This window comes from Schistocerca cancellata, chromosome 1, assembly GCF_023864275.1.
Source record: "Schistocerca cancellata isolate TAMUIC-IGC-003103 chromosome 1, iqSchCanc2.1, whole genome shotgun sequence".
Taxonomy (NCBI): domain Eukaryota; kingdom Metazoa; phylum Arthropoda; class Insecta; order Orthoptera; family Acrididae; genus Schistocerca; species Schistocerca cancellata.
In genome coordinates this window covers 861,652,546-861,666,427 of record NC_064626.1, presented here as the reverse complement: position 1 = coordinate 861,666,427, position 13,882 = coordinate 861,652,546, and the positions used below count along the sequence as shown (strand labels likewise).

At 37.1% G+C, this 13,882-nt stretch overlaps 1 protein-coding gene across 1 annotated transcript in view; it reads left to right on the top strand.

The window, feature by feature from the left end:
- The first annotated feature begins 5,458 nt into the window (after positions 1 to 5,458).
- LOC126189329 (RING-type E3 ubiquitin-protein ligase PPIL2) overlaps positions 5,459 to 13,882 on the top strand; it is a 77,888-nt gene continuing 69,464 nt past the window's right edge. The window contains exons 1-4 of the mRNA XM_049930934.1: positions 5,459 to 5,602; positions 5,710 to 5,920; positions 6,050 to 6,193; positions 6,341 to 6,506. Of these exons, the coding sequence (XP_049786891.1) occupies positions 5,571 to 5,602; positions 5,710 to 5,920; positions 6,050 to 6,193; positions 6,341 to 6,506 (553 nt within the window). The 5' untranslated portion in view covers positions 5,459 to 5,570. The remainder of the gene's footprint in view (positions 5,603 to 5,709; positions 5,921 to 6,049; positions 6,194 to 6,340; positions 6,507 to 13,882) is intronic.

The following is a 13,882-nucleotide window of genomic DNA, read 5'->3' as shown; positions in this document are numbered from 1 at the left end:
CATTCAAACAGTCTCCTCACTGTCACCAGGGAAACTTCAACAGCCAAACCTTTCAGCTGTTGGTTCATGAATGTAGAAGTAAGTTTATGGTTCATTGTTGCCATGTTCGTAAGTCTTCTCATTGTTATAGGACAGAGTTTTCTTTTATGCCCACATTTTCCATTCCTGTTTGGCCTGTATTCCCCACTTGTCAGCATGGAAAGTTTGATTCTGCTGACAGTTTTTGCGATATTCTCACTCTGTCAGAAATTCCTTGCTGTGCATAACGATTTTCAGCAAGAAGTGCTACCACAGCCGAAACTTCCGAGGTGAAACATCTTTTGTCTCCCCCATAACCTCACTTTCTCTTGAAACTCCACGATTTATTCCTATAACTAAGAACAAGCAAGTTCACAAGCTATAGTATATATGTCTTGTTAATGTAACAATAAGTTGATAGAAAAAAATAACAAGATGAAGTACACCACAGAAACATAAAACATTACCGTAAACACAGTTTCAAAACATATACACAGACAACTAACACCAACACGATTTGGAGGGAAAATGACAAATGTTACCAACTGTGAAAAATTCAGTGATCTGTGAGTTGCTTGGAAGAGAAACTTCGTGACATAAATCAGACCATTAAAATCACAGTCTAACATAACAGTCACGACACTCGCTGCTGTTAAAGTTGTTAACGTTTGACAGCTGGAGTGACACTAGCGCTCTAAGCGGCGATAAAGGAGAACTTCAGATGCATCATAAGCATAATGTTTGTTTTGTATCCCTTTCCTACTTAACTTACGAAAGTCCTCAAAGCGAATAACACTGTCAGAAGTGCTGTAATACGATAAATTTGCCATTAGAAACTTTTCATCCAATGACATATGCACTAGTTTATCAGCATTCAGAAGCGCTGTACCTTCTGCTTTAAAAGGTGGAACATATTGTTTCTAATCCCACATATAATTTGTATGCCTTCCACATACCTCTGCAATGTACACACTGATGGTAACATAAAACATTCTCACAAAATCTGTATGCCTGAGTGCTGTAATGTAATAAATTTCCAATTTGCAGATGGCCTCCTAATCTGCCTTAACAACAAGTCAAGGGCACCTTTTTTGAATATGGTGATACTATAGTTCTTCAAAATTGGTTTGGCCTTCTGATCCTTCTGGTACAGTATCTGTTGCTGTCTGTACTTAAAATAATAGGCACTTTCCTTGACCTGTAACTGTTTTGCACGAAGTCTAGCGATCTGCACTTTCTGACACTCCACACGCTTTTTGTAGACACAGATAACTGCACTTAATTTTACCACTTCATCGTCAAAGCAGGTCGGTGTTGACGATTCTGATTAATCTGGCACTGATATATGGAGAGTTGAACTGGCTGTTTCTGGGCCATAGATTGTTTTGCAGCTTTAGACGGATTGTCCTTTCTGGCAGTTTCCTCTTCATCATGAGTTGATGTGACTTATTTGGAATGTAAAACAATTTGGTGAACTGCATTCCACACGAGTTTATTATTGTCTGAATTCATGAACTGGTTTTATTCGACGTGTAGCAGACAAAACCTAAAATTATTATAGAGATAGGATCTTCTCTTCTTTTATTCACTAATCATTTTCTGCTCCTACAACGAAACATTAATCACCAATATACATTTAGTTTGCAAGCAAATTGTAACGATACAGTTTAGTAACATGATGGTATATACCTCACAGGGTCCTTAGGAAACCTAAAAAAAGACAGATGTCGTATCTTCTTCTCCTTCTTGCTACAATTTATTGAGGTGCGCTATGCTCCCATTTGTAAAAACCATTGTACAAACTAAAATAACGATCTCAACAGTTTAACTTACCGGCAACTTGGTGCACTGCTGAAGCAGCAGGCAACAAAATCGAGATGAAGTGTCGCGACTGTTCTATTAGATTATGATTGAAACAAGTCAATTATTACCCGTTTCTCCCTATTTTTATGCCAGAAAACTTAAGAGTATCAAAAATAATTTTCAGTGTAATAATCTGAACACATCTGTACTTCTTAAATTATGTGCCAAATGTAAAACTGAAATTTTCAGACAAATGTTTTTCAAACTGTATTTCTTTGAGTTGCAATTTCTTGGAATGTATGCTAAAGGGATTGTTGAGTGCTAATATAAGCAAATTATTATATTAAAACATACGATATATTTTTGTTACTATTATTATTATTCAATACTCTCTTTCAAATTCTGAAGGTGGCAGGGGTAAAATACAGGGAGCGAAAGGCTATTTACAATTTGTACAGAAACCAGATGGCAGTTATAAGAGTCGAGGGGCATGAAAGGGAAGCAGTGGTTGGGAAGGGAGTGAGACAGGGTTGTAGCCTATCCCCGATGTTATTCAATCTGTATATTGAGCAAGCAGTGAAGGAAACAAATGAAAAATTCCAAGTAGGTATTAAAATCCATGGAGAAGAAATAAAAACTTTGAGGTTCGCCAATGACATTGTAATTCTGTAAGAAACAGCAAAGGACCTGGAAGAGCAGTTGAACAGAATGGATAGTATCTTGAAAGGAGGATATAAGATGAACATCAACAAAAGCAAAACGAGGATAATGGAATGCAGTCGATTTAGTCGGGTGATGCTGAGGGAATTAGATTAGGAAATGAGACACTTAAAGTAGTAAAGTAGTTTTGCTATTTGGGGAGCAAAATAACTGATGATGGTCGAAGTAGAGAGGATATCAAATGTAGACTGGCAATGGCAAGGAAAGCGTTTCTAAAGAAGAGAAATTTGTTAACATCGAGTATAGATTTAAGTGTCAGGAAGTCGTTTCTGAAAGTATTTGTATGGAGTGTAGCCATGTATGGAAGTGAAACATGGACGATAAATAGTTTGGACAAGAAGAGAATAGAAGCTTTTGAAATGTGGTGATACAGAAGAATGCTGAAGATTAGATGGATAGATCACATAACTAATGAGGAGGTATTGAATAGAATTGGGGAGAAGAGGAGTTTGTGGCACAACTTGACAAGAAGAAGGGACCGGTTGGTAGGACATGTTCTGAGGCATCAAGGGATCACCAGTTTAATATTGGAGGGCAGCGTGGAGGGTAAAAATCATAGAGGGAGACCAAGAGATGAATACACTAAACAGATTCAGAAGGATGTAGGTTGCAGTAGGTACTGGGAGATGAAGAAGCTTGCACAGGATAGAGCAGCATGGAGAGCTGCATCAAATCAGTCTCAGGACTGAAGATCACAACAACAAAAACATTATTATTATTATTATTGTAGGCAAATGTGCCATAATAAGAGCGAGAGTGGTGGTATGTTAAATTTCTGAAACTGCAGAGGAGACACTAAAAAACGGTGACCCTCCACAGAAACAAACCCCTATGTCTGCACTTAGCCTACAGTGTAGTAGATTACTCTGTGCAACACATTTTAACTTTTTGTCTGCCCTCTGGATAAAATTATGGTTTTTCACTTGTTTTGGTTATTTGGAATAAGGATTAGAAAATAAAAATTCCTATCACATGCCGTTTAGCAAAAGCAGAGGTTTTAATTCATGAAAAATAAATAATTTTGAAACGTCCAGACAAACATTTCACCCAAGGATAAGTTAGGAAAGACTTTTTGACAGTTTTCATTTGATTTCATGTTCTGCAGTGTCACTTATCAAGTACCAACTATATTCTGCCAATATGCTGCAGTTCTACCATATCACAAACTGCTTTTCCACTACTACAATGTCATAGTGAATATGTTTTCGTGCCCATCATTTTTATGTACTGGTGGTGTAACGATATATCGCTGATGCACTACTGCTGTGGTGTAGTCTTAAAGTTCTGAGGGAAAAATTCAAATGGTAATCAAAGAAATGTGAGGTAACTTTGGTGACGTATGGTACACATCTTATCATGTTAAGCCGGGTTCACACAGGCAACTAATATGACGTAACAGTTTGCGGCTTTGTGTGGTGGCATCGTGAGCTACCGTTCACACAGGACGCCATAAATTCTATGTGCTTGCACTGATTTCAGTATGACATCAACTGAAATCATATGTGCGGATATGAATGTTGTAATGTAGGTAATGGCATTACAGCCGTGACAAGAGTTAGATACAAGGAAGACAAAACTCAACTGTTGAATCCGAAAATGGATTTCTCATAGGGATAAATCAGGACCCGAAAACATATTTACAAAAGAAATAACACTCGGAAACGAAAATTCTGTGTACAGTGGCAAACTAACCAACAGCTGGCATGGAAATATCATCCGTATACACACCACTCTTCCCAGATTTTAGAATCTAATTGTATTCGTTGATATAGGCATTTCGAATAACTAATTTTTAGTTTAACAACAGCCACATCACACTTGGTATCTATTTCTCGCATATAATCCACAATGTGTATAATGCCTGGTCTCACAAATCACCAAGTTTATATGTCTCGCTGTTTTGGTTACACATATTAAGTTCATTTATTTATTCATCCAAAAATCTTTTAAGAGTGTGGGAAAGGTCATTGGTTTGCAAATATTGCTCCCCCCTCCCTCTAACCCAGACAACACACACACACACACACACACAGAGACACACACAGACACGTGCACACTGAAATCGACTAATGAAGTACAGCTGCAATTGCTTCACTATAACTGTGACAGAATGCTTGTGTTTCTAAACACTTTCAGCAGGGAGCAGTGGTGGAAGCCTATGGCACAACCAAGCCGAGTTTTTTGTTGCATGACAAACGTTGCGTCTCTTAAGTTGCGCCACTACATACTGGGAGTTCACACATGCAACTGCAGTATGCCACTAGCTGTGGCGCCTCTTTTGTTGAGTGTGTGAACTAGGCTTTATTCACAAACTTTTAGTCTTCAAATTTGTGACTTTCGTGGCTATAAATACCAGTTAACAGATATAGGCCTACTTATATTTCTCCGCTACGTTAAAGTGCAATGAGTCACCATAGGTGCTACTTCCGGCTAATCATAATGAAACATATACGATGTTAAATCGCAGAAATAGCATTTCAATATTGCAAAGGAGTGCAAGTTGTGAATTCGTTACTTGCGATTATAAACTGTGATAAATCGAACTAATAATCAAAATTACCGAAAAGTAGCATTCACAGAAATCACTGATAACTGAAAGTCAGGAGGAAAGATTCAGTTCGGTCCATTCATTTTTAAGTTATCAGCAAACAGTTTGCACAAGGAGGCCTACACAGTATACTATGTATATTATGAGACCGAAAGTACGTACAAATTCTCGTTTTCCTCCTACAACACAAATTTCTCAAACGTTACAACGCGGACAGGGAACTCGGGTTGGCCTTTGAATGCCTTCTCAGTCGCTGGACTGAATTTAGTTCTTATAGTCACGATAATAGTAGTTGATACTTTACAATTTGCTGCAAAAGATGCCATGTTGGTCGACACTAAATTGTCGCTTGTCAAATCCTGAAGTTAGTAAGTTATTGTAAAGTTGGTATCACGCAATCGACTTTCAATTGTGTCAAAAGTGTTTACTGTTCATAAAGTTGTTGTTTTTGTGGTCGGACGTAAACAAGAACTGAAGCAAAATGGGGAAAAGACAGCACCAAAAAGATAAGATGTAATATTTGTTTTACTAAACTCAGAATCAAATGTAAACCTTCTAATTGGAAAAATTACTGTGCTAATCACGATATTATCTTGAGGTCAATTGTTCACATTTTCTAGGTACATTACCTATACAGAATGGACAACTCTGTATGGAGGAAAACGATCCGGTCCAGAAACGTCTAATTTCAGACGATTACCATTTGATCATTGTTGCTTGTGTTTGCAGCCATTTGAACACCCTTATTGTGATCAGGACGGGAACGTTTTTGAGCTGCAGGCAATCGTTGATTTCATAAAGAAGTTTAAATGTAATCCTGTTACAGGAAAGGTATTATTCTATATACCACAAAATTATTCAGACTTTTTCTTAGGTATTGTGATATATATTTACACCATGCAGTTGTCATGTTGCTGTTTTGTCAGTTATCGTCATTGCTAACTAATGTTATGATTTCAGCCATTGGACCCAAAAAGTTTAGTCAAGTTGAATTTTCATAAAAATGCCAAGGGTGAATACCACTGCCCTGTTTTGTTTAAGACTTTTACAAAGCAATCGCATATTGTCGCTATAGCTACAACAGGAAACGTCTTTTCCCATGAGGTAAGTTTGATTTGTAATTCATTTTCTCTCTTTAATTTAATTGAAATTCAGAGAAAGTTTTTTTTTTTGTTCTACTCAAACATAACATGCACAAGAGGGAATATCTTCCTTTCTTTCTTTTTTTTTTCAAAAAAATAAAATAAACAGGCAGTGGAACAGTTAAACATCAAAGCCAAAAACTGGAAGGAATTGTTGACTGATGAGGCTTTCCAGAGGAAGGATATAATTACTATACAGGATCCCAACAACCTTGAAAAATTTAACATAGCAGAATTTTACCATGTTAAGAAAAATCTGAGTGTGGAAGATGAAGGTATGGTATAGTTACCCATTCTTAATTGTAATACAAAGTTTAACTCTTTACATTTGTTTTTATGGCTACTATAATCAATGCTTATGGAAGAATAGTTTCTTAAAGGAACACATTGCTTACCAAGCCCTATGACTTAGGTACAGAGCATGTTTTATAGCTGCTGAAATGTAAATATGGTGCACTTTCTGTTTGAGACTGAAACAGAAACAGTATGCTTTCCATACTAATCACTAGAAGGCCCTTTTAAACATCTGTGCTGTCTTCTTGCTGTGCCTCACATAGTTTTAAATTTAGTATGGGGTTAACTGTGGGTTGAGCAGACATTCAGGTAAAATTAACATTCTCATATTCCATCCGGACAGAATAAAAGGAGAAATACCCATACACATGTGCTTTGGAAATATTCTTATTGCCATTAGCAGTAAGCAACAATATCATTTTCACTTCTGACTGCTTGTTTATGCACTAAATCCAAGTTTCAGTGTTCAGTTATACGTGTATCTGGCTATGTGAATCACTTCTCGAGTAAGAGAACCCCGCCACTAGGATCATACATTGTAGAGCATTGTGGGATTTCATCTGATCTTTGTTTCACAGGGTTGCCAGAAGTTCTGGAAATCAGGGAATTTCAAACGTGTCAGGGAAATTTGAATAAAACACTTGAAAAATCTCTGTTTTTTTTTTTGTCTCAGTAGATGTAATGGTTTGTTTATGAGGTGTCATGCATCATTGCTGGCTACTACCTACTCCCTCATTCTTATTGCTTGTCCCCTTCCTACCACTTACTCCAGCTTGCAGTCAGTGCTGCCACCACTTCTTGCCGCTAGCCCAGCAGCCGCTGATGAGAGGCATGGAGACGTGAGGAATGTTTTTTTTGCTCGGATTCTCAGAGATTGTTGATGCAATGGCCAGAGAAGGCGGTCGAGTGTGCATGAGTTGTGTCTGAGAGATTGTGTGTGTGTTCTCATTTTCTGATGAATGCTATGGCCAAAAATTTAGTTGTGGGATTGTGCTTGTCTTTCCTACAGGCATGTCTGCAGATCTGCGATCATCTTTATGGTGAGTTGCTTCCTATCCTCATTACCACTGTTTGTCAGAGTATTTGCACAAGTTATCTATTGCATGGATTTATCACTGTGGTCTCATTTCGTCAACGTGGTGTCTGTGACACGTGAATAGCTGGCCACACGAGTTGACTTCCACGACAGGCCAAAAATATAGACCATTTCTGTCAGTCTGAAGCCCATCATTTCCTACTAATGTCCAAGCCCTGCCCATCAGATCTGGTCCTGCTGATATACCTTCTGGGTGGATCGTTTTGTGTGTGGCATAATTTAGTGGATTTTCATAGTTTATCCATGGACCTGGGACTTCATTGCTCCTCGGCAGGCTAAAGGCCACAGGCAATGGATTTCAGGAATTGCGATTGTCTCACCACAAGCACATTGCATAGTGCGGCGTTTTATAGACATTTTATTTATTCTAGTACATTTTGGCACCTCAAAAGTAGTTTATATATTAGAAAGTATGAACAATAAGAAGGAAATTGTGGCAGTCACTGGCAGTTTGTACGATACGTACTCAAATATTTCCTGAAAGAAAAATCACACAATACCTGTAAAATAATAGACATAACACAGTACGTAATAACTGACAGTAATGAACATAGTAGAACCAAAATTTTATTGGTGGTCACCTATAGTGTTGGTTTACTCAACTCTTCCCTGCCTTACACACTTCTTTCAAGAGACATACATTTTTCTGAGGTTATTTCTGAAATCAGTGAAGGTATTAAATCTGTCTTCCGACTCCAAGGAAATGCGTATTTTTGTCACCAAATGTGTTTTGTTTTATTGAAATAAAATAACATCAGTGGCCTTAATGAAACACATATACTATTTGGCTTGCTTTCTCCATCTAAAGACAGTTCATTACAAAATATGTTCATATTAGTACATAAGATTTTTGCTCACACGGGGGAGAAATACAAAAGTCTTTGCATTTTTTTGAACTTATGTCTTTACTTACATTTGAGATCTCAAAATTTATCAGTGAAAAATACTAAAACTTGTCTGGAAATCATGGAATTTCACTTGGAGAAACTTGTGGCAATCCTAGTTCATTGCTGATGTATTTTTATGCTAGTAAATAATGTTTCTACATTGTCCAAGCTGCACAATATGAATGTTAGTTTCTACAATTTATGTTTGCATAGACGTGTAAAGTTTATTATGTTGGCCATGTAAGTCAGGTGCATCTAACTAGAATTAGAACTATTTGAGAGTTGCAAGTGAAATGGAAGGAGAGCCACTTTAAGTGTTGATTTGTACAATATGAAGACCCAAATGAAGGAGAGATGTTAAAAAAATCTGTAGAAGTAAACATAAACAGATGGTTAGTGCATAATCATCATGATGGCATTGCAGGAAGACAACTGTTTACATTTGGTTTGTCAGTGATACAGATGCTGACATTTTACAGGTACTGTCAGCCTATTTCCCCGCTATAGTTCTGTTCCTGTATGTTGTGTTTGGAGAAGTTAGTTGCAGTTAAAGTTTCAGTACTTGTAATTAAGCCACTCTAGACTTTGGTGGCTAATGCAGCAATCATTTCTTGCAGGCTTGTCTGTGTTGCATGAAGCATCACAGAATCGTAATCTAAGCGTATTACGTGAACTGTTCTCCATGGACCTTCAAAGCTGGCTTTGATTACTGATCTTCCTGTTGAGAAATTTGTGGTAAGGAGAAAGAAGATAGGAAAGCATCAAAATTGTATTCAGTAATGCTGTTGAAGATATGCAGCATGACAACATTTATCTCCTGTCATTGGAAAATTTTAATGAAGCACCTCAAGATCCTCCTCCTAGTTGTGGGTGATATCTTGTTAGGATTATAAATGAGCATGTGAAAATTGCTTTCCACATTGACATATTTGCAATTTTTCAGCTATGTTCACCATGGCATCTTTCTGCGTAATGTGTATAAATCTAGCGCCATTATGTTTGTCAGATGCTACAGTTGATGGACTTAAGTATGCTCACTATGTTTGAGGTGTATCTGTTATGTGTGTATTTTACCTATTGTGTATGTGCAAAATTGTTTCCCTGTGCTCTTTACATTGTCCATTCTCTCTGTAGTTTCAACTTTGATGATCTTTATTTTTATAGAAACATATCCTAACAATTCTACATTTGGGTAAGCAAGATTTGTTATTAAGAACTTTCTTGAAAATGACATTTCGCTTGTGCATGTATTCCAGTGATGCTTCTTGTCAGCTACTTGCAGGTTGTTCATGATATTATTTAAAAATTGCCTTTGTTCTTTGATGTGGCAGTAACAAAAGGAACTGGCTGCCATTCACATTGTGTTGATTTGATTCTCCCAAAAAATCACTTGTCACTGTATCATACTTTCCCTGTGTCAGCGCATATCTTGGATAATCAATATTTTCATGTACCTCAGTAAAAGCTGGCCTTGCTTGTATGTGGTGAATAGCTTTCTAGATGATCAGTCTTCATTTCAGTTGTATTTCTGATACCTGTTCTTAATACCTTCTGCATGAATCTTTTTTCTATTTTTTTGTCACCTTGATATTGCCCAGAGTATGTAGAGTGTCATATTTGTGTAATGCCCATTTAATTCTTTTTGTCAGGTGTTCCATTGGTATGATGATTAGCATAATTGACTACTAAACCAAATGCCCCATTCTCGATCTCAAATACTACCAACATTTCAAAATATAAAAGTCTCAAGGTTTCCCTCATGGGTATGGGCTCACTTTCATTCTGCTTACATACATGTAATTTATGTGGAAGAGGGAGAAAAAAAAAAAGACACAGCACACATTTTCACCCATGAGATGACTGACTACCACAGAAGACAGAAGAATCAGCAGTGATCAACAGCATTAAAGTACAAAAGGCAATAGAAATAATTGCATTAAATAACTAAAATGTATGCCATCTCTGATACTGACTGCACAAAAAAGTAAGATAGAAAAGAAAAATAAATAGAGGAAGCAATTGCCTCTATTACTAAACTAAAATTCTAGACAGCAGAGGAAATCAGCAAAAAAGCCTCTTGAGACCGAAATCTAGGAACCAGATACTATCCTACAAGTTAAGCCCAGGTTCAACTGTGAATGGTGACAGGAACTTATTAATTTGTGAGAGTGTTTTGATATTCAAAATAATACAAACGAAAACACAGTATGAGGAAATATATCATTAAATAACACTGAAATGAATTTGAAAATACTGCTAAAATCAATTGTTTGCTGTTAAGAAAATTCAGCTGGAAGTGCAGCAAGTAAAAATTTGCCCACCAGTGGATAAATAAGGAGAAAGGACAAGAAAATAATTGTAGGTAGATTGGGTGATATGATTACGAAAATTCAATTCAGTTGAAATTAAATGAGAAGGCAAGCTGTTAGCATCAGAGGCACACGTGAGAACACAGTAGGTTTTCCCCTTAATGGAAGGAAGGAAAGTGAGAATGTACAGTAATGTCAATAGAGCTTTAGCTGATTGGGCCAAGAATTGGGCAGACATCAGCCAAGATTTCGTTGAATGAATCACTGTGTTATTCACCTAAAGTGATACTTGCTCAATAGTTGTTGTTGTTGTTGTTTTTAATTTTATTATTCAGTGGAGATTCCTGGTCCTTCCAAATGTTTGTAGATGTAACTTGCTCTGCCTTTCTTTCTATGACAGCTTTCTGCTGAAAACATCAGTAAAGTAAAATCATCTGTTTTGTTCTTCATCATTGTCTTCTGACTCCCAAATTCCAGACTTAATCCACCTTCCCTGCTCTCATCACACAGAATGAATTTCATTGTATAGGTTTCAAATTTTGATTTGCAAGGTAATGTCGGGGGTTTAATATGATGCTTTGTTGCATAACATAATCAATTAAAACAATAAGTCAGTGGGATTTAACACGATGTTTTATATGACACTGTCTGTATCACCTTGTTCTGTGTCAACAGTCCGAAGTGAATGCAGTCCAGTGCAGGAATGCACGAATAGGCAAACAATCCGATGTGAAGTGGTATGATGTGCCCCTGTCCTACGTGCACAGCCCATTCGCACTGTGGCCGTTACCGATATATGAGAAAAATTAGTTTTCCCATTTTCTTGCTGTAAAAAGTACTGTACGTTAATGAAACAAAGCTACATCAGCTCCTGAAGCAAGGGCCATTTTTATTTTTTGAGAATCTTTTCTTTTAAAAAATTAAAACCATTTCTTTCAGTTTTGTGCTTTTTCTTCACTATACATAGCTTCTCATCCAATTCTAAGGAAGGTAATTGGCTCACAAAATCGATTTCTGTTTGTTATAGTTTCACATCACACCTTGATGATGAAGTGTTTTATTTTCGATATTGGTTATACATATTGTGACAGTTAATTTCTAAACAATGTATCACATAAAATTTGAAGGGTTTACAATGAAACATATGGTCACTGGCTGCTTTACATTTGTTTCATTTTAGACGATGTATTGGTGTGTGCTAAAGGTAGCTAACATATCAGAATTGTTTTAAAACAGAGATGAAAACATTTTCTCACTGTGACATGGAGTAAATGAAAGTTAAAGTATTTTACCTGAGTGCACTAGTGCAAAGTGCACTTCCTGAGCATGCTATGTGCAACTTCGCTGCACCTGACAATCAGTCGTGAGCCATTTGTGGAAATAGATGCAATATTCCACTGTCAGCATCCCCACCCAATCGGCACAGTACATGTATTATGGACAGAGGAAAGACTTTTTAATGGAAAACTGATATCTTAAGTATCAAATACTGAAGAAACATTGTGTACTATAAAGAAGTGCAACTAAAAATCTGCATTTGGAAAGGCATATACATGGCGGATTTCATGATTTGTATGAAGAATTGAAATGTCAGCCTTTGCTTTTCGAGGAATACACTCGAATGTTACCTGCAATGTGTATTATATTGTGGATGCTATAAAACCTGTTCTGCAATTGAATTCATTTAATACAGTTCTGCTAACTCGCTTTTCCTTCCAGAATTTCAAAAATGTTATTTCCACTATTATACAGAGTGTTACAAAAAGGTACGGCCAAACTTTCAGGAAACATTCCTCACACACAAAGAAAGAAAATATGTTATGTGGATATGTGTCCGGAAACGCTTACTTTCCATGTTAGAGCTCGTTTTATTACTTCTCTTCAAATCACATTAATCATGGAATGGAAACACACAGCAACAGAACGTACCAGCGTGACTTCAAACACTTTGTTACAGTAAATGTTCAAAATGTCCTCTGTTAGCGAGGATACATGCATCCACCCTCCATTGCATGGAATCCCTGATGCGCTGATGGAGCCCTGGAGAATGGCGTATTGTATCACAGCCATCCACAATACGAGCATGAAGAGTCTCTACATTTGGTACCGGGGTTGCGTAGACGAGCTTTCAAATGCCCCCATAAATGAAAGTCAAGAGGGTTGAGGTCAGGAGAGCGTGGAGGCCATGGAATTGGTTCGCCTCTACCAATCCATCGGTCACCGAATCTGTTGTTGAGAAGCGTACAAACACTTCGACTGAAATGTGCAGGAGCTCCATCGTGCATGAACCACATGTTGTGTCGTACTTGTAAAGGCACATGTTCTAGCAGCACAGGTAGAGTATCCCGTATGAAATCATGACAATGTGCTCCATTGAGCATAGGTGGGCGAAACTAAAATGAGCTCTAACATGGAAATTAAGCGTTTCCAGACACATGTCCACATAACATCTTTTCTTTATTTGTGTGTCAGGAATGTTTCCTGAAAGTTTGGCCGTACCTTTTTGTAACACCCTGTAGAAGTTTATGAAGCTAAATGGACAATATCGATAATGAAGCGCAAGCCCAAACCAATAGAAGATGACTTTAAAATAATAGCACAAACTTTTTGGGTCGGATGGCAATTCTCTGTCTTGGGAAGTATTTGGGGGGAAACACACTCACATTAAACAAACAGTAAATCTGGATCAATGTATTATTACCACACATCCTTCTTTTTGATTGGATTATTAACTGTCACTGATGCAAGTTATTGGTTTGTTATGGTGAATGCAACCGAAAGACTCAGGAGTTTTTGAGTACTGTTCCTTTCAACATGCAGTAGAAACAGGAAGACTAAATATATTTAAAGAATAATATGTACCAAGATCCAAAAGGACAAACACTGTAGGTGACATTAAAGATAGATACAGCTATTGGTTATCTTTGGCAAGAATGGTGATCGAATGTTCTTTCGGTTGTATAACATCTGAATTTAGAAATTTTCATAAACCCATCGACTTCCTGCCATTCATGGTATGATATTAAATGGTTATTATAGTTTTTATTTCTTTGGTCCCACAATAC